This window comes from Populus trichocarpa, chromosome 6 (assembly GCF_000002775.5).
Source record: "Populus trichocarpa isolate Nisqually-1 chromosome 6, P.trichocarpa_v4.1, whole genome shotgun sequence".
In the NCBI taxonomy this organism is placed as follows: domain Eukaryota; kingdom Viridiplantae; phylum Streptophyta; class Magnoliopsida; order Malpighiales; family Salicaceae; genus Populus; species Populus trichocarpa.
In genome coordinates, this window is record NC_037290.2 from 22459799 (window position 1) to 22481571 (window position 21773).

At 32.6% G+C, this 21773-nt stretch overlaps 2 protein-coding genes across 4 annotated transcripts; both read left to right on the forward strand.

Annotated features, from left to right (window-relative positions):
• The first annotated feature begins 2583 nt into the window (after nt 1-2583).
• LOC7492285 (uncharacterized) lies at nt 2584-6523 on the forward strand. Its single transcript, XM_024602979.2, has 5 exons — nt 2584-3040; nt 3430-3846; nt 5788-5883; nt 5995-6062; nt 6269-6523. The coding sequence occupies exons 1-5, from the start codon at nt 2831-2833 to the stop codon at nt 6384-6386; spliced, it is 909 nt and encodes a 302-aa protein (XP_024458747.1). The 5' UTR covers nt 2584-2830; the 3' UTR covers nt 6387-6523.
• A 7421-nt stretch (nt 6524-13944) lies between these two features.
• LOC7491983 (guanine nucleotide-binding protein alpha-1 subunit) lies at nt 13945-20291 on the forward strand. 3 transcript variants are annotated; one of them, XM_002308481.4, is made up of 14 exons: nt 13953-14513; nt 15351-15544; nt 15687-15759; nt 16527-16564; nt 16658-16747; nt 16893-16970; nt 17173-17280; nt 17441-17542; nt 18091-18146; nt 18370-18504; nt 19037-19130; nt 19237-19296; nt 19380-19459; nt 19778-20291. In XM_002308481.4, the coding sequence occupies exons 2-14, from the start codon at nt 15458-15460 to the stop codon at nt 19953-19955; spliced, it is 1179 nt and encodes a 392-aa protein (XP_002308517.2). In that variant the 5' UTR covers nt 13953-14513; nt 15351-15457; the 3' UTR covers nt 19956-20291. The 3 variants fall into 3 exon arrangements, with proteins under 3 accessions (XP_052310015.1, XP_002308517.2, XP_024459836.1); XM_024604068.2 differs by lacking the exon at nt 13953-14513 and adding an exon at nt 14536-14905; XM_052454055.1 differs by lacking the exon at nt 17441-17542 and having other exon boundaries at nt 13945-14513.
• Nucleotides 20292-21773: the final 1482 nt, after the last annotated feature.

Here is a 21773-nt window from a genome sequence, read left to right on the forward strand (position 1 = left end):
AGTGAAGTATGTCAACATCATATAAGCAAAGAAACCAGCCTATACATATCGGGCGGTCACCATTTTTTCCCATGATACATTTTTTTAGTTTCATTGTAGGTATACCTTTCATTTATTAAAAGTGATGTAATGGAAGATGAATACCTGCAAAACAAGTCCAATTTTGGAATTAAAACACCCTTTAATGGTTGAGTTTGTTAAATTGTATGAGGAATGTAGTCTTAAAAGTTGTGTATTGTATGTTTGTAAAATATAATGAAGATATAATAAATGCAATTGCTAAGAAAATTGAAAATGTTGGTGTGGGTTGGATTCATTGAACTTGTCTTACCTAGTGATTCATGGGTGTTTATATACTCATGAACCACATAAACTTACAAGAAAATAAGGGTAAATCAAGGAGAATGTTGTATTACCTATTTTAGAGGCAATCTTTTAAGATAATAGCTCCTAATGATTAATAACACACTATTGAAGAGAAAGGTGATGGTGTTAGGTGAGTTATTCGCTGGTATAGACATATATTATTGTAATTCAATGAGTTCAATTATAACAAGAGATCATATTAACATATAATGTCATGTACCAACTATATAGAGAGTAGGTGGAGAAATTAGGAGTCAAATGTGTTTGTCAAGGAAAATGCCTTTATGCATGTGCTTCATTCTACCCTGGGATGTTACCTAGTCAAGTTATGTGGAAACCTCAAGCCTAACTTAAAGATCGATGTATCTTAGAACAATTTGGTCATCTAGTGAAGATTGCATTAATTAGTTGAACTCAACTCTGAGATTATAGTTTGGGTCCAATAAGGTGTTAGGTCACATAGTGTTGTCGAACATAAAAATAAAAAAAAGAATTTGTACTCGAGCTTTAGGGCCTAAGAGAGGTGGGGGGTTTATAACTAGTTGAGGCTTATGGACCTTGCTTTTATGTTTAGTGCTGAGATTTATGATGAGATATGCAAGAGCTCAATCCTAATTTCATTAATAACATACTAAACTTGGACAAAAAATGAGGGTACTAATCTCGAGTTTCTTTATGTTTAATATCAAACCAACATGACAGGAATATTGGCTATATGTTGTACACTAAAATTAATCAAGGAAGTCATGAAGTCTAGGCTAGAGGAAAACAAATACATACCTCGTTATGGATTGAACTTGATAAGGTACAAACTTGTATGAATAATTGATTACCGTAAGCACATAAGATAATGAAATTAAGCAGTTTCAGGCATGCATCCTTAAAATAAAGATGAGTGGTTAATAAACGGTTGTCTATGATCTAAATATATATAGAGGTTTAAGGAAGAAGAATGAGACACAACAACAACAATTTAACAAATCAATAATAATAATTGCTCTGCAATTGAATCAAGTTTGCAAGATTTTCAAAACTTGTCTATCAGTAGACTTGTAATCCTATAGAAAGATATATAGCTTGTAGGTTGATAATTTATAGACAATAACTAATAGGCTTGTAATATCGTGAGCTTATAGTTTTAATTACTAAAAAACCCCATAAATATAGAAAAAATATATATCAATCCATGCTCTCTTGTTAAGGATTTCTATTACGTTAATTGTGATCAAATTGAAAATCACTCCATAAGTTCTTTGATCTTAAATTATTAAGTTATCCTTTTGAATTTAAAATATTTTCTCAAGTTTATAATACTTGTATTAAAGTTACATCATTATATATCTGGAATCACAAATCTAGAATTACAAGGAGAGTCCAAGATCCAAGTTCAGTTTAAATATAAAATTACAGTATTTTCGACAGCCACTAATGCCGTTAGTTAAGAAATTAAAACACCCCTTCGCCAGAATTAATATTCATATTGAATCATAGGGTTGTGTAAAATAGTTGCTGTTTGCGTCAAATTTCAACACTCTCGAACATTGATGGAGTCGTCCAAAGGTGAGTGATCAATATATAGTATTTGTTACACATTTTCCCCTCTGCATACCCATATTTTTCATAAATTATTGCCACTTGAAAGCACAACAAATTCTAAAGAAATCCTCGTTACACCCCTTATGCATACCCATATTTTTCATAAATTATTGCCACTTGACAGCACGACAATTTTATTTTTTAAAAATCCTTTACTGAGAAAAATCACGATTCTGATACTCAGACACCTGTCTATGCACTGACCAAACAACCTTTAGTTTCTGTTTTTTATTGGTCGTTCTTCAGACACTACTAAAGCAACAAGAGAATTTTTGTTCCCTGAAAGGAAGGAACAAAAGAATTAGATTTCCTTACGTTCCAGAGAAAAACTTGCATTGACACCTCAATTCTTTGTTAGGTAAACAACCAAATTTACCTTAAAAAAAGTTATCTATCCGCTTATAAAGTCATACTACCTGTAAATTCTAGTTTTAGAGATTTTTTTTCTTTTTTTCCTTTTATAAAATGAAAGTATATTCAAATTATATTTATATATCAAGATCGTATTTATTTTCTATTAAATTTTAAATATTTATCTTTATATTTATACCGGTGTATCCATTAAAAAAATATTTTTGATCATAACGTAGGGTTTTTTTTTTTGTTTTTGCGCGCTAACAAAGAGGTCACCTAAAGAGAGCATTGGCATTTGACAAGGATATCTCCATGGCCTCTAAAACTAATCACGAGGTCACATAAAGGATGCTTGCAGGCCTGTTGTGATCATCAACTGTTAAGAAACTTGAAGCAGCGTCTTTTTCTCCTATCCCTCCTAAACTTATCCTCTATCTCCACTTGCAATGGTTTATTTATAGAAAATATATTGGAACCTCTGTAACTAATTAATTACTCTCCTCTCATCTCCTCCATGGCTCCATCCTTTCTCAGCTTGGCGTCACTTTACTCCTTCTATCTTCGTCATTGCTTCACCTCTTCCGGCCTTTCACAAAAATCCATCAACGTTGGTGATGAGACCACCATCCACTACTGGGCTCCCACTCAACTTGGTCAACCCAAACCAAATTTGGTCTTTATTCATGGCTTCGGTCCTGTCTCTCTATGGCAATGGCGCCAGCAGGTTTGGCTTTAGCTTTTCTTTTTTTCTTCCTTTTTTAGAGGATCAACCCCCATCCCTTTTCTTTTATGTATGTGGAGAATCAATCTTGAACTTCCCTTTTCAGAAATCACAAACACCCATCAATCTTCAAAACGTAATTGTTGTGTTGGCCTGGTGATTTAGGTTGTAGGACTTGAAGGTGATGTGTGGTTTAGGCTCATAGCTGTAGCTAGGTTCAATTCCTGATGCAAACAACTCCACGTTTAGGCCAATTCTTTGACCAATTCACATGCTACAATAGCGATATATATATATATATATATATATATATATATATAGATGCTGAGATTTCAAGGAAATAATGTGTATAAAGTCATAATTTTGATCGTATTTGGTGAAATCTTTTGCAGGTTCAATTCTTCGCACCCGACTTCAATTTGTACGTCCCTGACTTGATATTTTTCGGTAACTCGACAACAAAATCCTCAGAAAGGTCAGAGATCTTCCAGGCGGAGTCGGTGGCAAAGCTGCTTGAAACGTTAGGTGTGGAGAAGTATTCTTTGGTGGGCACAAGCTATGGTGGGTTCGTGTCATACCACATCGCAAGGATGTTTCCAGAGAGGGTTGAGAAGGTGGTCGTAGCAAGCTCTGGGGTCAACATGAAGAAGAAAAATAATGAAGAGCTTGTGAAGAAGGCAAAATTGGAAAAAATTGACGATCTTATGTTGCCACAAAAACCTTCAGATTTGAGAGCTTTGCTAGGTGTTGCTGTGTCCAAGCGAAGTCTCCTCATGATTCCTGATTTTTTCTTGAATGACCTCATAAACGTACGCAATTTCTTGATTTCTATCCTTTTTTTTCTTCCTTGATGTGGTAATTAATTTCTATTTCTAGCTCAATTTTATAAGGTTAACAACCAATTTCGTCGAGGAAGGATTTTCTTTTTCTTGTTAGGAATTGAAGGGATAAAAAATAAGAGCAAAAGATTGTTTAAATTTCTAGAATCTACTCATTTAATACATAATATTTTTCTGGAAGTAAATTCCAGAAAAGTATCCAGTAAAGGATTCCTTATAAGTATCCACTAAAGGAGCTAGATGATGGCTATTAAAAATACTAGATCACTATCGATTTCTTTTTTTAGTTAGATAATAATATAAATTAGGTTTTAAAATCTAGTTAAAATTTTTAAAAAAGATAATTTTTTTGATATAATATTAGAGTATTATTGACCACACAAACACAATAACAGGTTCGAATCTCATCACTTTTATTTTATTTAATAAACAAAATAAAGTATGAGTTGATATAAGTTTATATAAGTTTTAAAATTAAATGATTTTTATTTGAAGGGATATATTAAAATATAATATAAATTATATATTAAATAATACGAGTCTGTATATGTTTCAAGTTCAAAAAACTATAATTTAATAAAGTTTGTTAAAAAATAATATAAATTATATTTTAAAAATTCATTTAAAAATTTAAATAAAATTCTTTTTGATGAATAAAACTAGATCACTATCCATTCCACCCTCCTCTATTAAAAAACAGAGTGCCCCTCTCACGATCTTTCCTGAAACAAATGAGCTATGAATCCCTGTATAAGTCTCAGAAGTAGAACAGTATATTAAGCAAATGAAGGATCAAGAAACTGCTCAAGTTCTTTAAGATTGATTTGCTTTTAGTGTTCTCTTGAAATCAACAGCATTTTCCAACTACCAAGAAAATGATTAGTGCCAGACTTACCGTCGAAGAAAACCAAAATGAGGTTGTTGGATGGGTCGCTGATAAATGAATGCCAGCGGGACCATGCTTTAATGTAAAGGGGACTTGTGGTCGTGTTAGGTGTAGACTTTTCCTCTGTATATTCAATTGGACAAATAAAAGATCCCGAGCATATATAATTTGTTAATTGGAATATCCTATAAGAATTAAATAACTTAAAAAAAATTAATATTTTAGAAATAAAGATATTTCTTCTTGAGTTTTAAGTTTGTTAATATCCTAGAATTTAAATATTTTTATTTTGATAAATAAATTTTTTTGAACATTTTACTAGGATGGTTTAGAAGGTATTTATATCCTCTGAATTTTATCGTTTTTTATAAAAAGAAAATGCGGGAAAGTCATCTACTTTTAGTGATATTAATAGGAGGTAAATATCTCATACATATTATTAATGAGATAATAAATATAGAGAAGTCATTACTTTAATATTAATAATTATTCTAGATAGAAAAACATGGCGGTTTATTATGTCTTTAACACTTATATTGTAGAATATTGTTTAGGATCAAACATAAAGCTTTAGAATTTGATAATATCTAAGTTCTTTAGACCTGGTATGTTTGACAGAACAACATTACCTTGAACTCGACGAACTGTCAAATCCAAGTATATTGGGTGTGACATGCTTATCAAACCTATTTAATTTAAAAAGATCTTTATTTATAAAAATCTTTAAAAAAAAGTTAGCTCATTACATATCAATATGTTTCTCTTGGTCCATGGAACAAAAAAAAAAAGAGTAAAATTAATAGCAATAGAAATTGTTTCATTAAAGGTAATTTATCATTCATTTTGCAGCTGGTTCATATAGACACCCTAGGTTGTTTTTTGATTCCTCTGAGTACCACTAGATTGTTCGAGGTTTTATGTAATAGTGTCTATAAACGAGGAAAATTTCTTAATTTTCGAAGAGCTTCAGCACCGTTGATATGATCAATTAGCTTCAAATGACAAATGGTTTATTATGTACGCAGAAATTGTTCGCAGAAAACAGGAATAAGAAAATGGAACTTCTGAGCGGATTGACCATTGGACAGGATGATGCAGTAAATATCTCCCCACTTCAACAGGTAGGTAACCTTTGATCCTCTGCTCATACAGCAACATGATTGCCACAAGCCGAATTATACCAAACTTTGACTCAATTGCTAATTCCTGTCTTCCTCTGAATTGCTATGAAGGATGTCTTGTTAGTATGGGGAGATAAAGACCAAATATTTCCTCTGGAGATGGCTAAGGATTTACAGGGGTACGTTCTCTTTATTATTTATTGTTTATTTTCTTTTATTTCGATCCATTTTTTTTTTAAGTTCTACGTACCAAACTTATCTTTAACACATTAATTGTTTTTGTGTTAATTTGAAGCTTTAATAAATGATAAGATTATTCTAAGTGAACTCTTTACATATGATGAAGTGATATTTTTGTGATTTTGTATGGAATTTCTGCTTGCAGGCTAATTGGGAAGAACGTGAAGTTGGAAATAGTAAAGGACACATCCCATGTACCCCAAATTGAAAATGCAGCAGAATTCAACAAAATCATCAAAAATTTCTTAAGTGCCTCTCCTTGACTAATTATGTACCCTTTCCAAGCTCTAAATAAGCATGTAATTGAATTTCTGCTGGGTATTATGCTAGAGGACTGAAGATTTACTGATTATGTGCACAATTCTTCTCAATGAAGGCATGCTTGCCCTTTTAATTTTTACCCTTCTCCTCGCCCATAGCCTCCCTAAAATCTTTTGTGGCTTCAGGATTTTGATGACGGTGGAGGAGTTTACAGGTTAAGATCTTCAATGGTTTTATTTTACATTGGATGCAGTGAAACAATTCACATGAACCTAACTTAGTTTTCCAAATTTGGATTTAGGTTCTGTTGGATATTATGGTCGACTGCAAAGTGCGAGAGCAATATTCGTGGAGCTTGAATTGCGATGAGGCGAAATATCACCGATAATCCTCGTACCATCACTCTTGTAATTGCTTTTACGGCCACAAATCGCTATCCTAAACACATTCCTAACAATATTTCAATGGCGTTTGACTTTAAAAAGAATATAGACTTCTTGCAACGAGGTTTAAACTCACAATTTACCCTCTCTATTGGCTTCTTCAACACCATGGCAACTTTGGATGTTGTGTTGTAGGGTTGCGAATGGATTCATTTGTTCGTGAACTGTTGGAAACTTGACTTTTTTAAGAGTTCAATTCGAGTTTGTTTCTTAAGATTATCGTCTAGGTTTGACCTTAGCTAAGTTCAATTGATTTGAACTCATAAATTAGATGCATTCATTAGGAAGTTCATTTCAAAGCTCGCGGGAAAGCTTAGGCAAAAGATTGTAGACATACCTATGTATGATTTGGAGGGTGAAAATGTTGCATAAAATCTCATGAATAGGCTAAACCTACATATCGGTTGTCAAAAATAAATTCCTATCTATCTCTTTATTTTTTATTATATTCAATTCTTTTCAATAACTAAAAAAGGGTATAAAAATGTAAGTTAAGCTCATTTATTTACTCATTTTAACAGGAAAAACTCAAGACAAGCCCAACAAAATTTAAAGAGGTTGATTTTGAATTTCATATTTTAGAGGGAAAGGCTAAGATACCCTCGTTCTCATATGCCAACACAATTTTTAGCCCTTAATAAATATGAAAATCACACCTTTCAATGATATTCACTTTTTATTTTGTGAGAAAATCTTATGGTTCATCGGGAGTAAATAGTAAATCTTATTAATTATTTTACTAGATCATTTTAAAAAAAAAGCTCACTTAAAAAAAACATATATAGGAAAGACAAGATCAAATGACGACCTACAAAACATAATAAATATATTTTCACTTGTAGGTTTTCTTTCTTGTCTTTGTATTTATCTCTTTCTTTAAAGTGGATATAGTAGAGTAACTAATAAAATATCACTAGTTATTCTTTAATTATCAAAAAACTAATCATGGTTAAAATTCTCATATAAAAAGTATGTGTGTATATAAATACAAGCTTATGACAACAATAACTTGTGTTGTTCAGGGCATGATGTCATAAATATGAAACAACTTTGAAACTCACCAAAAAATAATAAAATAAAGGAAAATCTTATGTTGTTCAGAGAGTAATTAGTGACATCCTATTAGTTACTTCAAGGACCCATCTTAAAGAAAAAGACAAACACAAATATGAGAGAGAAAATGAAATATTTGACCCACCAAAAGTGATAAGAATATCTTCACTGATGATTTCTCTCTCCTATTTGTATCACTAATTATTCTCTGTACACCATAAAACTTCTTTAAAATAGTGTATTTTATTTTTGTCCTCTTGGACTAATTATCTATTCCAATATAATTTAGATCGACTTTTTTCTTATGTCTTGTGTTTTGTAGGGGATCTGGCGCATGATGTGTATTGATAATTTCAACATAAAAAAAGTCTAGATGCGTCGAAGGAGCTTTCTAATAAAAATGAACATGACTTTTTATTTGCTCATTAGATTGGGATGGAATTAAAAGGATAAATGGAAGGCACAAACAAGGATCATGATGAGAAAAAGGACGTGGCTAGAGAATTACATTGAGGCAAACCAAATCCCAAACTTGTTCCTACAATCCCATATATACAACTCATCTATTCAGAGGAATTTGATATGAACAAGGTTAATAGAGATTGCAAGAGTTTTGCCAATTATGGTATCTATTCAGAGGAATTTGATATGAACAAGAGATTGCAAGAGTTTTGCAAGAGATGGTATCATTAGATAAATGAAGTCTGTTTGAGAGTTGATATCTTTATTTTCCATAAATATTTGGGCATAGATAAATTCCTTGAATGGGTTGCTGAATGTGATAAGCTTAAAGAATAACTAAATATCTCAAAGAATAGGATTATGAAATTAATCTTATATAAATTAAAAGGTGTAGCTTATTCTTGATGGAGAAAAGGGCTTAAAATAGTATTATCATACACGATAGGCTACCTCTTGCATCTAGGTTTCGAATGAAACTATTATTGAGGAATTAATTTGCTATGCTAGATTACAAATTAAAACCAAAAACTATATTGTAAGGGACGTCTCAGTGAGCTATAATGTAAAAAGATAAAATTAAAAAAAAATCATCATCTAGTTTTATGATAATTAAAAATTTTAACTAATTATTTTTAGAGGTTCTAAGTAATGTGTTTATTATGCTAAAGAAAAAATTAGAAAAAATCTTAAAGCATTTGATTTAAATTAAATTGTTTTGTGTTTATTTTTTAATGATAAATAGATGTATGGTACTAACATGCTAAGATTTTTCAAATCACATGCTAGATATTTTTATCCATATGTCAATATCCTCGAAAAACTTCTAGATGGTTCACTTTATAAACAACAATATATATATATATATATATATATATATATATCAACAATTGTTATGCATGCGGAGCGGGAAAAAAACTCAATAGTTAAATATCACAATTCATAATCCATAGAAATCAAAGCTCATAATAATTAACCATACACCAAAATCATTCAAAACACGTAAAAATTCATCTCGTGTTCAAGATAGACCTTCAGAAGCTGCGAGAATTGGTCGAAAAATCAAGGAAGCTGGCTAGTGGCGCATGGTAGTGATCATGCGCATGCTGGGCTGACAAGTTTGGAGGTGCTATGCTCCGTGGCACGTGTGTCCCACACTCTGACACTAAAACTTGTAAAATCAACAGCAAACAACTGGATTTTTAGGTGGAAAGCTACGATGACTACTGCTAGATTGTTTTGCATATGAGTTTAGGCAGATCTAGAGGGAAAGTTTATAATAATGGCGTGGATGTTTTGGGTTGCCAAAGACTGTTATTTGTTATGGTTAAGTGTCTATTACTATCACAATTTTTATTTTTTTAGTTTAACGTGGGTGTTCGGGTCAACTTGCGCGCACCTCGACTAATCCCACGGGCCCTGAAAGTAACGACCATGTAAGCCTCCAGTGGCCAGAGCAACCACATGACTCGAACCTGAGACCACAAAGGGAGCAAATCTCTTGGTCTCAAACTCTTACCACTGGATCACCATCTAGATAGTTACTATCACAATTTTACCTTGTTTGGTGGTGTTGGTGGCTGTGTGGGAGCGAGATAAGGGTTGATATGCTGTTGTGAGGTCACAATTTAGATGACAATATGGACGCTAATAATGGCCGGCGCCGAGGTTGTTTTAGGCGGAGAGAGGGCCACACATTAACAGGTGCTACAATTTACATACTATGACTTTATTAGGATAAATGAGATCGGAAGGGAAAAGAGAGAAAGAGAGTAGATGACATTGGCCGCAGATGGAGGTTGGTGGTGACAAGGTTTTCAAAAAATAAAAGGAAGTGAAAGAGATGAAGAGATGGGTGGTTAAGTTTTTTGTGTGAAGGTGGAGCCCGTGAGTTGTTTTTGTGAGAGATGAGAAGACGAGAGCAGTTATGGTTTTTATATTTATTTATTTTTAATTTTCTTGTACGGGGTATATTTTGCTAAAATAGGTGAATATTCCCCTCTTCTCTTTTTTTTTTTTATTTAAGTTTTATTAGGAAAGAAACTAAGAATTAATGGGAAATTCTTTTATTATTTTTCTTCTTTAATGAAAATCTTGCTTTAAATTTATAAGATATTTTCTTTTTTCCACTGATTCTACCATATTTTATATTTTCCTTTCTTTACGACAATCCTGAATCTTTTTATCTTCTTTTTAATCACAATTAAATATTAAAATTAATTTTAAAAAATAAAACAATATTATTTTAATATATCTTAAAAAATAATTATTATTATACTTTTAAATACTATTGCATGCATAAGATTTTTTCAGTATCTTGCTGAAAACCCAAATGCATTTTGGACTGCCGGTGGGACCCCACCATCCACTTTTATCCCAAAAATGGCAATGTAGACACAAGAAAAATGGCCCTCTTGTTTTTAAGGATGGGAGAGAAAGCAAGGTTTGAATGGTCTTAATGGAATGTCGCATCGAATGGGGCCTCTTGTAAAGAGGTCAAAGTCCCAGTCTACACGCCTTTCCTGAAAACAAATGAAAGAAAAGCACTCCAATATTGTGATTTTTTTGTCAAACTCCATTTTCCCTTTGATATTTTTGTGCCTTCGGTTCCTTTTCTCTTCCAATTCCTGAAAATCAATGGCCCTTGATTACTTTTCTTTTCTTTTATTTATTTATTTTTTAAGGGAAAGGTAACTCTAGAGCATAGTTTTGAAACCCGGCCCGACGGGTCGACCCGGTACCCGACCAACCCGTGGCTGGAACCGGGCAGGGTTGAAGAGAAAATAGGAGAAGGAAAAACCTGGTGTGGCCCGGTTAAAAACCTGGTTGCAACCCGTTGACTCTTGTTTTTTTTTTTACTAAAACGACGTCGTTTTGATTTAAAAAAATTGATCCGGACGACCCGGTGACCGGATCAAAACCCAAAATCCGGGCCTTAGACTGGGCCGGGTCTGAAAACCATACTCTTGAGCATAGTTGAAGAATAAGTTATTTTTTATTGGTTTGAAGGGATATTTTACCCTTGAATTATTGGTGTCGTGACCAACTAAGATTTGTACTATTAATTTGATCAATCTTGTTTTTTAACTATTATATTTTGGATAAATAATATTTTTTTTATTTGATTTGATTGTTATTATTGGAAAAAAAAATTTATCTTTTTGGTACTTTGAGCTAAAAGTTTTCACATATGCTAATAAGAATACAATATACTTTCAAAAATAATTTAAAAACTTTTTTGAGTTCAAGAAGCATTTTTCGTTAACTTTTTTACTTATTTTCTTAAAAAATTTTGAAAATAATTTGGAACAGTTCCAAATTTTGCTGGGGTCCTAAAAAATCATATTAATTTATCTTCTATGTCTTAGTATGATTTTCAAATTTCTTATATGGTAAAATGCATGACACCTAATTAAGTTTAAAATAGGTTAATTTTGGAAATTATATATGCAAAAATTTTGAGAATTACAGTAAAAATTACCTATGTAAATTCATATAACCTCCTTAGGATTTTCAAAACGATTTGAGATAATTCTAGCTTAATTTCTATTTTCATGTTTTATTAAATCTTTTATTGTTAATGAAATAAAAAAATACCTTTTAACTTCAAAAAATCTTAAAATTATTTATGAAAGTGGATTGAATTTTTTTTAGCTTTTATAGGAATATTTCAGTTAAAAATACAGATATGTAATTTTTGTTAAAATAATTTTTGGTTAGCAATAATGATAAAATTAACTATATTTGTCAAATCATGATAGTTTAAGGACAAATTTATTTTTATCCAAATTACATGTTTGTCACTCTGTCGGGTTGACCCATGCTAGTTTTTTTTTTTCATTATCTATCAAGTTTCATATTTTTGAAGTTTTTTTTTTGAATTGTCGTGATTATTTTAAAAAAAAAATACATATTGGCTTATTATTATCTTATTAAAATAAATTTAATCCGGTTATAATTGTTAGAGAATAATATAAATCATATCTTAATACCTTATCTAACAGCTTAAGCTATTGGGTTAAGATGGTTCCTTGACATGGTATCAGAGTCTTGATGACCAAATGGTCACGAGTTCGAATCTCACCATCCTCATTTATTTGATAAAAATTAAACACAAGGTAATCACTTGGTGTGTTAGAGAATAATATAAATCATATCATGAGACCTCATCTAACAGCTTAAGTTATTAGATTGAGATGGTTCTTTGAAAATAATTATAATTTGAATGGATGGTTGTTCTATTTATTTGAAATTTGTTTGTACCGTTTAAACTTTGATTTTTTAAAAATAAATGTAAACTCGTGTGGTGTGATTTCGATTCAAGCACGGTCCAAATATAATCAAAACTAAGTGTCAACATCAAATGGAATTCTTAGTGAATCATTCCTTATAAAAGGGCAATAATCAGCTTGGACTCTGCTTGGGTAGATGGGAAAATATTTGTTGGGTTACTGCGTACAACTCGAGAGTTGGTGACTTCGATTTAATTTTGAAAGTGAGAGACACGAAACGAATTCTGTGTATTAACCTTAAGAGATTGTCCAGCGGCCAATAAGCTTCACTTTCTTGTTTAATTTTCTAAATTTAAGATTTAAATATCAGTATTGGGAATAATTATTTATTTTAAACATATCATATTAATATAATAACACACAAGTACACGAGAAGTCCCATTAGATTGGATGTCTTTGCAATTCGATGGCTCGTCCTTTTCACATGGTGATTCAGTATTGTGGCTTTCATTCTCCCTTTCATATTTTCTTCTTGTATTTTATTTTCATGTCCATTTGAAAATGCTCCATTTCAATTTCTCCAAAGAACCGTGGCTAGTTATTGTCTCGTAATGTTATTGGATTGAGATGATTTTTTGATGTAATATTAAAGTTTTGATGATCAAGCGGTCACGAGTTCGAATCTTACAATCTCTATTTATTTGATAAAAATTAAACACAAGGAGTGTAAACTTGTGCAAATTTCAAGATCAAATAACTTTTACTTAAGGGGATGCACTAGAGAATAATATAAATCATATAATCAACGAATCATCTCAATCCAATGACTTAAACGGTTAGATGAGGTTTTAATATATGATCTATACTATTCTCTAACATAATGAATAAAAAAAATAATTTTGTTTTATATAGAATTAAAACTTTTTGTATAGAACTAGCTTTTGATTTTAAAAATAAAATCTAAATCTTAAAAAAAAAAAGTTTGGTTTTAGTTTTTTTAGGAATTAAAAAAATATTTAAAGATTTCTGTGTTTTTAGAAACAAGATTAAAGGGTATTAAAAAAAGATGGTCATAAATATCAGATCTTTTTAACATGATGGTATTTAAAGATTGGTATGGCACTGCAAAATCCTATTGTTTCTCAGTGGATGACAAGAATTCAAGATCAATTTAAGATAGAGGAGACACAAGTGGCCATGAACGAACCTAGTGAGAAGCCTTGTAAAAATGGACAGCCACAAAAACACACAGAGCAGCGAACATGTCCCATTAACATGTCATCTCCATTGGTCACACGCGTGGCAAGAATAGATGCCCGACCCCTTGTTTTAGATTACCACACGGACAGACACAAACAGAAACAGAGAGGCAAAGAAGGAGAGGACCGGACCGGACCGGACCAGTTCAGTCTCAGTACAGTCCAAATCACTGCCTTATTATTTAAATAAATAGTTACGGAACTTGTTTGTGTTTTATTTTTCCAAGACAAAGACGCCCTCATGTCCATGAATGTACTGGGGGTGGACACACTGTAATCCTCTCCTAAACTAATATAAATACTCCCTCTTTCGTCCATTCCTAGCTGTAGATACAAGTGTACATCTTATTTCTTTGACTTTGACTGCAATGAAAGCAAGCAAAGGAACACAATAGTAGTAGTCGTCGAAGAAGAACAGCAGACAAAGCAAATTGGGTGGCTTTGCCTTTTTGTTTGCAGCTTTCGGCGCTCTTTCTCCTCTACTTCTCTTGCAGATTTAGCTCTGGCTATTTCCCTTTACCTAGCCTTTTTTATATAATTTTAATATTAATACACCCCATTTGTTTATTTCTGTATTTGTTTGCATAAACTTTACTCCTGTAGCTTATAATAACATATCTTCTTTCAACAAGAACTAAGCAAATCAACCAAATCTATAGCTACCAACTTCTCTTTACTTCCAAGTAAGTTTCTTTAAGCTTGTTTCTTCTTTGCATTTGCTAAAGTTTTTGTCTTTCTAGATCTTTGCTTTCCCGGGTTCAATTTTTTTGTGGGATCTTTGTTTTGTATTGCTCTAACAGTCGCGGATCAAGAATTGTTTTCTTTTTTTGGTATTTCTCTTCTGGGTTTTATTTAGAACGTTGATGGGCTGTTTCTCATGACCTTTATGTAATTACGTGCTTATAATTCTCAATCTGTTCCCTTAGAAATGAAAAGTTTTTCATGAGGGAAGTTGTTTTTTAATAGTGAAAAACTCCATAACTGATTTGCTAAAGACATCGATAGTTATTATGAAACGGGAAGTGGGTGATAAGTGGCTGAAGGGTGTGTTGATGCTATGTGCAGCCGTGAAGTGGTAAATGCCAAAACCTGTGTAAACTTTTACTGGGTATTAATTGTATGTATAAATGGAAGATGAGTTCTTGGCATTAATGTATGTGTGTATTTATTGTCTCTGATGGTGTTTCCTAGTGTTTTTTTTTAACTTGGAGTCACGAGAAATGATATGTAGTTCTGGGTACATGGTTATGTTGTACAACTCCTTAATGTGTGAGTTTGATCAAATAAATCTTAGGAGCCAAATTTTTGTTTTAGTACTGTAAGGCTTAGAATTCAAATGAAGCTTGCTTCTGGTTAGCTAAAAATGATGAAGTATAAAAACCTTAAAGGAATATAATTTATTATGGTATCTTGATTCCTAACCACTCGTATCATTATGTGAATTTAGTTGAGTTGGACTGGTGATTGAGCTTAAGCATTTTTACAAGGAAGAAGTATCTAATTTTTAATGGCCTCTGCAGGGCTGTAGCACTGTGATCAGGTCAAATTGACCGCATTATGAGTAATCTTTATAGAAGGGTGTCGACAGCTGCTTGAACCCTGGTGAAGCCTGATAAATGCACCTTCTATGCTGTCTATTATAACACAAAATATGGGCTCACTCTGCAGTAAACAGCGGCGATGTAATGAAGCAGATGCTGAAGAGAATGCACAAGTGAGTTACAGTAGATGAAATGCATGATTCGTGCCCTTCTATGAGTATGGTTTTGGCGATTCTGTGTAATCTAGTTTATGATGATAATTATCCCACGTTCTGTGTTATCTCAAGTTTGCAATTTTTATCTTGGCATTTCCAGGCTGCAGAAATCGAAAGGCGAATTGAACAAGAAACCAAAGCTGAAAAGCATATTCAAAAACTTCTGCTTCTTGGTATAAGCAAATCAAGCTTGTTTCTCATTGCATTAATTATTTGGCATTCAAGATTGTTTCATGCTATGTTAATTGTTTGACATGTAAAAGTGTATCCATAGTATTCAAAGTTTATCATGGTTGTGGACTTGCGTTTAAGGTCTGGATAGCACAAGCACCATAGGTACTGTGAATTACTTCCATGAAGAGGCAGCCTCTCTCATTTAGCATAAGAGAAATTATGAATCAATTTGTTTTATTAATTTGAAAGCTTATGATATTAACCAAGGACTGAACTATTAAGTTCTTAATCGTGTTGGGGAAAGTTATTTGTTGCTTTCTGTACTATACCCTTTGACAACAAGTAGAGATAATAAAAAGTGGCTGTATAATGCGTGACTATTGTCTAAATGTAATTACCCTCTGCATCTTGTTGCACACTTCTTTTATTTTTTTCCTCCATTCATAGTGACTCTTGCTTTGGCCCCACCCCCCTTGGAAGGACTCATAGATACATGGTCTTTACTTCCCTATGCACCCCTTGGAAGGAATCATAGATACATGGTCTTTACTTCCCTATGCACAGTGACTGGTTGAGAATATCATTGTTTTGGGTGTAAGCCTTCAATTTGAGTTTAGCAATTTTCGTTGCATAACTTTGGTTCTACCCATTTCGACTTAGGCTGCTCGATACTTGTCTTTTCTTTGTTTTATTTATTTTCAAATGCTTCGATTCTTTTTCTGTCTTTGGGTTTTAAAAATGACGTGATCAATATCTCATGATCAAGGTGCTGGAGACTCTGGGAAGTCAACGATTTTCAAGCAGGTGTGATGAAACATTTGTTGTTTCAAATGTGAACTTGTGTTTGCCAGCATTACTGTTTTCTATATCTTCATCTTATGCATGTTCTGGATGCAGATAAAACTTTTGTTTCAAAGTGGTTTTGACGAGGCAGAGCTCAAGAGCTATATTCCAGTCATCCATGCCAACGTCTACCAGACAATAAAAGTATGCAAAACTTGAAATGGTGTGTTGGTTATTTTCCCTTGTTGCATAATGTAGAAAATATGAAGAGTCAGGCATTGATGGTGAAAATTTTGAATGCAGAAGTGTTAAATTTTATTCTATAAGTTCATTCTATGTGTTTCTACAGATTTTGCATGATGGATCAAAAGAATTGGCTCAAAATGAAACAGATTCCTTGAAGTATGTTATATCCAATGAAAACAAGGTTTGAATTCATCACTTCATTGTCTATTACTCTGCTTAAAGTAAGGTTATCAATCTTGAAAAAACAAATTCTAGGAATCTGGTAGTGAGCAACTGTCTAACATGTATAGGTTAATATGATCGATTCCTTTTCCTATACATTTTGCTTGATCTTTTCCTCAAGGGATCTGATTTTACAATCCATTCATTTCATCATACATCAGGATATTGGGAAGAAATTGTCGGAAATTGGAGGCAGGTTGGATCATCCGCGTCTCACCAAAGAACTAGCCCAGGAGATTGAAACTCTATGGAGAGATGCTGCAGTTCAGGTAGCCAGTTCATCAAAGATACATATGCTACTTCCCGGGAATCTGTATTATTGATACAAAGTTTGTCGTCTATTTTTCCTATTATATCATTTAGACTTAGGTTTTCATTTATGGTGTCTGAATGATGCACTGCAGTTACTAATGTAATGTATACCTGTAGGAAACATATGCCTGTGGTCATAAGCTCCAAGTTCCAGATTGTACCCCTTATTTCATGGATAATTTGCAAAGATTATCTGACTCAAACTATATTCCAACTAAGGTATCTGAAATTTATGTTGTTTCCCTATCCTTTCCATATTATCTGGATGTTATGCACGTCCTGTTTGCAGAATTAGAATATCAGAACACTTTTTCAATTATCAACTTCTACAAAATGCATATAGAAAATAATGTCACTGTGAACAGCATGGTATAAGCGTGCCACGATGGCTTAGTCTGACATATAGATTCATAAAGACTAGACTCAATGGCACTGCATTTCCTTGCTCTATATAAAAACCTTTATTTAAAAACTTCAGTGAGCTCCACTTCTGTGCGTGGCATGCATCCAGTTTAAAATTTTGATATGCTCAGTCCAGTGCAGTGGTTTTATTTGGGACATTCTGATGCACTTGTTGCCATGATGCTATTAACAAAGACATTTTGCATAAAAAACGGTTCCGCATAAACTTTGGATTTTTGGCATTACTTCAGCCTCTGTAGATGGCTAGCGAACTAGGTAACTTTATGCATGCACCCACCCACATAACATAATTACGATATTTTAGGGTTCTTTCCAACAGCTTCTCAGTGTATACGGTATTTCAGGAGGATGTTCTTTATGCAAGAGTCCGTACAACAGGTGTTGTAGAGATCCAATTCAGGTGAACATACTAATTCACTGGTACCTGATTTAGCATTGATCTCAATGTGTTTTTTCCCAAAACTGCTATAACCTTTTAACGTGGTATTACAAGGTGCAATGTTCTTGACTTGTATCAATTTCACTTAAAGGTCAACTGCACCTGATTGCAAAATATGCTTTCCAGTGCTTCCTCAGTTATTAGTTTTGGTACTCAAAAGCTAATGTTGGCTATGATTTGGCAGTCCTGTTGGAGAAAACAAGAAAAGTGGGGAAGTATATAGACTTTTTGATGTTGGTGGGCAGAGAAATGAGAGGCGGAAATGGATTCATCTATTTGAAGGTGTTACAGCAGTAATTTTTTGCGCTGCAATTAGCGAGTAAGATGTCCTATTTTCTTTCAACTGTTATAACATCACAAATTTGTTGGGTTTTGGATGTTGAACATTAATATTTGAGATTTGTAAGTTTTCCTTTTAGTTAGAGATACTTGGCCATCTCTGGATTATGCTTATTGTAGCATTGTTTTCTTGATTTATTTATTATTCACGGCAGTAGCCATTGCAGTACATTTCACATGCCAAATTTCCAAAAGCAAATGAACTTTTCTGAGGGGATCTGACCTATATTTTCTGTAAGGACATCTCAGAATGGCTTCAATGTTTTATTTGAAAATGGAAATCTTGTTAAGGGTAGAACATTTTGTTGTAACTGTCAACTAAGTGTCTGTAAATGCTGTTCCATTTCCATGGTTCATTAACTTGCTGTCTGCAACACTTGCTCAGGGAAGCAGCATTGAGTTTGAGTGAGCTCACCTCAACCATAGTCTTCTGTTAGCATGTGAAGTGGCAATTCTAACATTAGAACATATTTTAAGCTGAAAAGGGCGTGTTTGACTGTTTATGTTTTCAGGTATGATCAAACACTGTTCGAGGATGAAAACAAGAATCGAATGATTGAGACAAAGGAGCTGTTTGAGTGGGTCCTGAAGCAACCATGCTTTGAGGTTTTCTTTTATGCCACTTTACCCTGTCCCCGTGGTCTGTTGTTATAAGCTCTGACTATAGACATCTGGGAATCATTACATTTTTCATCTGGCTTTTTGTGTGCAGAAAACATCCTTCATGCTGTTTCTAAACAAGTTTGATATATTTGAAAAGAAAGTTCTAAAAGTAAGAGCTGCAGAACTGTGCATTCTTATTTAGTATAGAAAAATAGCATCGGTGTTGGCCTTTGATGTTGTGCATTGTTACAGGCACCATTGAATGCATGCGAGTGGTTCAAGGACTACCAGCCAATTTCGACAGGAAAACAAGAGATTGAGCATGCATATGAGTGAGCATTTATTTCTTGCTGGTTCATTTCCTTTGTATTAGTGAGTGAGAAATATTATTGCACCAAATAGGCAAAAGGTGTCAAAGTTTTGGCCAGTCGGTCTGTGCTTTGCTGAAAGCTTGATTTGGAAGTTTCACCTCATGGTCTTAAAGAATTGATGCAAGCCAATGCATGTATATTTGTCAAATATATGTGTGCATTTTGCAAAATGTTTGTTCTCAGTTTCCAAAACGAGCTAACCTTTGACCTTCGTTACTGATGCTATTGAATGGTTTCAAAGATTTGATTGTCATCATTAATGATATTATTATTCATCAGGTTTGTAAAGAAGAAGTTCGAGGAGCTGTATTTCCAAAGCACAACCCCTGATCGTGTTGACCGAGTTTTTAAAATATATAGAACCACTGCACTTGATCAGAAGCTTGTCAAGAAAACCTTCAAGCTTGTAGACGAGACTTTAAGACGCAGGAATCTCTTTGAAGCTGGTTTATTGTGACAAGAAGAAGCATATGCTTTAAAAAGAATGTTCATAGTTTGAAGAACTTGATCAGGTTATGAATATTAGAGTTGGAAGAAACACCTCATCCGTTTATTGCTGGAATCATACTCTCACAGGCTAAAAGTTTTGGCACCATTTCTTTTCTAGGTACGGTCGAAGAAAGAAGATTTTTCCCCCCATGATTGTATTGTCTGCTTAATTTTCTGTAGAGAAACCTATCCAGAGGATATGTTCCCTTGCATGTTCTGTTTTGTTTCAGAGGGGATTAAATTGAACATATGAAGTAACCTTATATTCTTTCTATCCCAATACAAGCCATTGCATATTTACTCTTGCCCATCTCCTGGAAACCATGGTCTTAGTTTTCAGAAATTGCCATGTGTGAAATGCTATCAGAGAAAAAGACACTTCCAAGTTATTTTATGTGCCTGAGCTCGTTCTTGAGTTTTGTTTGTACGAGTAAACTAGCCATCCTTGATCTAGATAGAAATCGGATCAAGGGTTTTTATTAGCCAGTGCTGTGGAAGCCTTTTCTGGAGATTAACAATGTAGATTGAACGAAATCTAACATGGATTAAGAAACATGGTGAGTTTATCAGACAAAATCAAGAAGAGATCATAGAATTACTTGTTCAAGTGCGATTAGTCCTCCTTGGACTTCTTTCTGCTTCAACGGTCATCATTACGTGTCAAACTTTCCCATGTGCCTTGTTCAACAATAACGGTGTAAAAGGCTTGGGTTCGGTCCTGGTTCTCCTCTCACCTTCGTCATTTCCATATTTAACATGCTTCGTAGCACTTGCACGTGTTCCTATTCGTGGGAAACATGAAAAGTATAAGTATATAGGTAGACTAGTTTAATAGGTGTATGAGAATGGTATAATAGTTGTTTTTAAAAGTATTTTTTTATTTAAAAATATATTAAAATAATAAATTTTATTTTAAAAAACTTATTTTGACACCAACATATCAAAACAATCAAAAAAATATATAAAAAATTAAATATTTAGAAAACACGATTTCAACTGAATTTCTAAACACGCAATCCACATTTATGTAATTGTTATCTATAATAAACTAATTATATTATTAAATATATCAAAATTAATTGAGAGGTAACCTAGACCATAAAAATGTTATATTATTGTTTTTTATTTAATAATAAAAAGTATTGTAAAGTAATTGAAACTAAGGTCCCGTTTGTTTGCTGGAAAGTATCCTTTTGGAAAGTGAATTCCGGGAAAGTATTTTTTGATATTTGGTAGTGTAATGAAAAATAAGTTGGAAAACACTTTCCAGTGTTTGATTATGTCATGGAAAATGAGCTGGAAAATAACTTATTAATGTTTTATTTTTCTCAAGTTTATTAAAATAATGAGGAACAAATCTTACAAATTAAAAAGTTGAATGAGAATGAAATTGAAAAAAAATATAATTTCATAAATTATCTCAAATAAAATAAATAATAATCAAAATAATAGAGATCAAATCTAAAAAATTAAATAAAATAAAAGATGAAGAAATTAAATTAATAATAATTAATATTTCATAAATTATTTCAAATAAAATAAGTAACAATCAAAAGAATGAGAACCAAATTTAATAGATAAAAAATTTTAATAAAAAAATGATAAGAAAAAAGCAAATAGCAATTATAAAAATAAGAACCAAAATTAATATAAAAATTAAAATTTAAGAGATGAAATTGAAAAATAGATATTCAAAACAAATTATATATAGCAATCAAAAGTTTGAGGATCAAATTGATATAATCAACAAATAATGACATTTCTAATTTTTTTCACAACTTCCGGA